The 3,163-nt window shown below is 44.0% G+C and overlaps 1 protein-coding gene across 1 annotated transcript in view; it reads left to right on the plus strand.

The window, feature by feature from the left end:
- Nucleotides 1-2,805, plus strand: part of LOC133615075 (arf-GAP with dual PH domain-containing protein 1-like) — a 22,368-nt gene extending 19,563 nt beyond the window's left edge. The window contains exons 8-11 of the mRNA XM_061973420.2: nt 1,679-1,741; nt 1,817-1,888; nt 1,950-2,178; nt 2,256-2,805. Coding sequence (XP_061829404.1) covers nt 1,679-1,741; nt 1,817-1,888; nt 1,950-2,178; nt 2,256-2,284 — 393 coding nt within the window. The 3' untranslated portion in view covers nt 2,285-2,805. The remainder of the gene's footprint in view (nt 1-1,678; nt 1,742-1,816; nt 1,889-1,949; nt 2,179-2,255) is intronic.
- The last annotated feature ends 358 nt before the right edge of the window (nt 2,806-3,163 follow it).

The following is a 3,163-nucleotide window of genomic DNA, read 5'->3' on the forward strand; positions in this document are numbered from 1 at the left end:
AGACACCCAAATATTAACACAAAACACATTACATGGAGAATAATTCAAATTTTACATGCCGAAAACAATGTAAAATACATATAAATGATGACTGCAATGGAACAATCCATATTTAATCTTTATTGAAGACTTGTTGGCGAAGACAGGGCATGGTAGGTCTCACCTTCTTTATCGAAGTGCTGGTACTTGCAACTTTCTTTGGCCCCATGATGGCTTATTTTGTAGTAACTCTAAAACAAAGTCACTGATGTGTAGGATTCATTGTTCGGCCACTCGAATTTACAGAACGGTGCGAGGGCAAAAGGACCAGTTTGTTACGCACAATGCTTGGCCATACGATATCATCATCGGCAAAATTATGCTACAGTATAAAATAATATCGTTTGTTGACAATAATTTGTGGGACAATATATTGTCCAGCAAACTGTTTTATTAACCTAAACCATATGAAAATACATTATATTGCCACAAGTATTTGGCCACCTGCCTTGACTCACATATGAACTTGAAGTGCCATCCCATTCCTAAACCATACGGTTCAATATGATGTCGGTCCACCTTTTGCAGCTATTACAGCTTCAACTCTTCTGAGAAGGCTGTCCACAAGGTTGCGCAGTGTGTTTATAGGAATTTTCCAACATTCTTCCAAAAGCGCATTGGTGAGGTCACACACTGATGTTGGTCGAGAAGGCCTGGCTCTCAGACTCCGTTCTAATTCATCCCAAAGGTGTTCTATCGGGTTCAGGTCAGGACTCTGTGCAAGCCAGTCAAGTTCATCCATGTCTTTATGGACCTTGCTTTGTGCACTGGTGCACAGTCATGTTGGAAGGGGAAGGGGCCAGCTCAAAACTGTGCCCACAAGGTTGGGAACATGGAATTGTCCAAAAATGTTTTGGTATCCTGGAGCATTCAAAGTTCCTTTCACTGGAACTAAGGGGCCAAGCCCAACTCCTGAAAAACAAACCCCACACCATAATTCCTCCTCCACCAAATTTCACACTCGGCACAATGCAGTCCGAAATGTACCGTTCTCCTGGCAACCTCCAAACCCAGACTGGTCCATCAGATTGCCAGAGGGAAAAGCGTGATTCATCACTCCAGAGAACTAAAACTGCTCAAGAGTCCAGTGGCGACGTGCTTTACCACGCTTTGCATTGGACTCGGTATGGCTTAGTTGCAGCTGCTCGGCCATGGAAACCCATTCCATGAAGCTCTCTGCGTACTGTACGTGGGCTAATTGGAAGGTCACATGAAGTTTGGAGCTCTGTAGCAACTGACTGTGCAGAAAGTCGGCGACCTCTTTGCACTATGCGCTTCAGCATCCGCTGACCCCTCTCTGTCAGTTTACATGGCCTACCACTTGGTGGCTGAGTTGCTGTTGTTCCCAAACTCTTCCATTTTCTTATAATAAAGCCGACAGTTGACTTTGGAATATTTAGGAGCGAGGAAATTTCCCGACTGGATTTGTTGCACAGGTGGCCCATTCTTTCACAAATGTTTGTAGAAACAGTCTCCATGCCTAAGTGCTTGATTTTATACACCTGTGGCCGGGCCAAGTGATTAGGACACCTGATTCTGACCATTTGGATGGGTGGCCAAATACTTTTGGCAATATAGTGTTTGTATGTTTACATTCACTTTTAGTTACTATTTGAAAATGTGCTTGGTGTTTTATTAGTTATTGCCCAAGATAACCAGGAACTACACAAAGGAAGGGTTTATGGAGAAGACCGGGCCGAAGGTGAGGTTTCCGTCTGTTCTAACTCTAGGGAATTTCGAAAACTAAAAACATGTCAACTGTTTTATCGTCCCACAGTACACCGAAGGTTTTAAGAAGAGATGGTTCACAATGGACGACAGGAGGCTCATGTACTTCAAAGATCCGCTGGTACTCACAGAGTCCACTTCCTGCTCGTTTAATTCCGTAATGACACTTTTTGTCTTGCAAGGACGCCTATGCGCGAGGCGAAGTGTTCATCGGCAGTAAAGAAAACAGCTACGGCGTCCTACCCGGGCTACCTTCGGGCATTCAGAGCTACCACTGGCAGTTTGGAATCACCATAGTGACGCCGGACAGGAAGTTTCTTTTGGCATGCGAGAACGAACAGGATCAGACGGACTGGATCGCTGCCTTGCAGACTGTCATCAACAGAGCCATGCTACCTCAAGAGTATGCAGGTATAGATCTCCCGCTAAGATAATCACGTTCATTAACGCTGTTGGGTGTCTTTAGTGTTTCCTTTTTTTTCTTGCAGTAGAGGCCTATTTTAAGCACAAACCATGAGCAAACCAGGACGTGTGCAGGAGGACTTGGCACACAAACAACACACGTGACCGTCGAACTATGGGCAAGCAATATTTTATGTTAATGACTTAACAAAGGAAGCCACCAATTTTTACTACAAGATGCCACTAGATTTATGAACAATGAACACTTTTGTATTGCATGTAATTTATCCATTATTTTTAATAGGAGGAGCCCGAATGTTACTACTCACAGTAATCGTGTGAGCGCTGAAAATAATTTTGTCCCTTTAACTCAGAGGTGTCAAACGTACGGCCCGGGGGCCGGATCAGGCCTGCAAAACGGTTCTATCTGGCCCGCGAGATGAGTTTCCTAAGTATAAAAAATTAGCTAAAAAATTTGAGTGAAAGAAACTGCTGTTCTAAATTTGTCCAGTGGGTGTCGCAATAGTTCTTCGTATCTGAGCGTGACCTCAGAGCGGGCGGATATATGTGCCGTGTTAAAGGGGAACATTATCACCAGACCTATGTAAGCGTCAATATATACCTTGATGTTGCAGTAAAAAGACCATATATTTTTTTAACCGATTTCCGAACTCTAAATGGGTGAATTTTGGCGAATTAAGCGCCTTTCTATTATTCGCTCTCCGAGCGATGACGTCACAACGTGATGTCACATCGGGAAGCAATCCGCCATTTTCTCAAACACATTACAAACACTGAGTCAAATCAGCTCTGTTATTTTCCGTTTTTTCGACTGTTTTCCGTACCTTGGAGACATCATGTCTCGTCGGTGTGTTGTCGGAGGGTGTAACAACACGAACAGGAACGGATTCAAGTTGCACCAGTGGCCCAAAGATGCGAAAGTGGCAAGAAATTGGACGTTTTTTCCGCACACTTTACCGACGAAAGCTATGCT

The sequence above is a fragment of the Nerophis lumbriciformis genome, linkage group LG22 (assembly GCF_033978685.3).
Source record: "Nerophis lumbriciformis linkage group LG22, RoL_Nlum_v2.1, whole genome shotgun sequence".
Lineage (NCBI taxonomy): Eukaryota > Metazoa > Chordata > Actinopteri > Syngnathiformes > Syngnathidae > Nerophis > Nerophis lumbriciformis.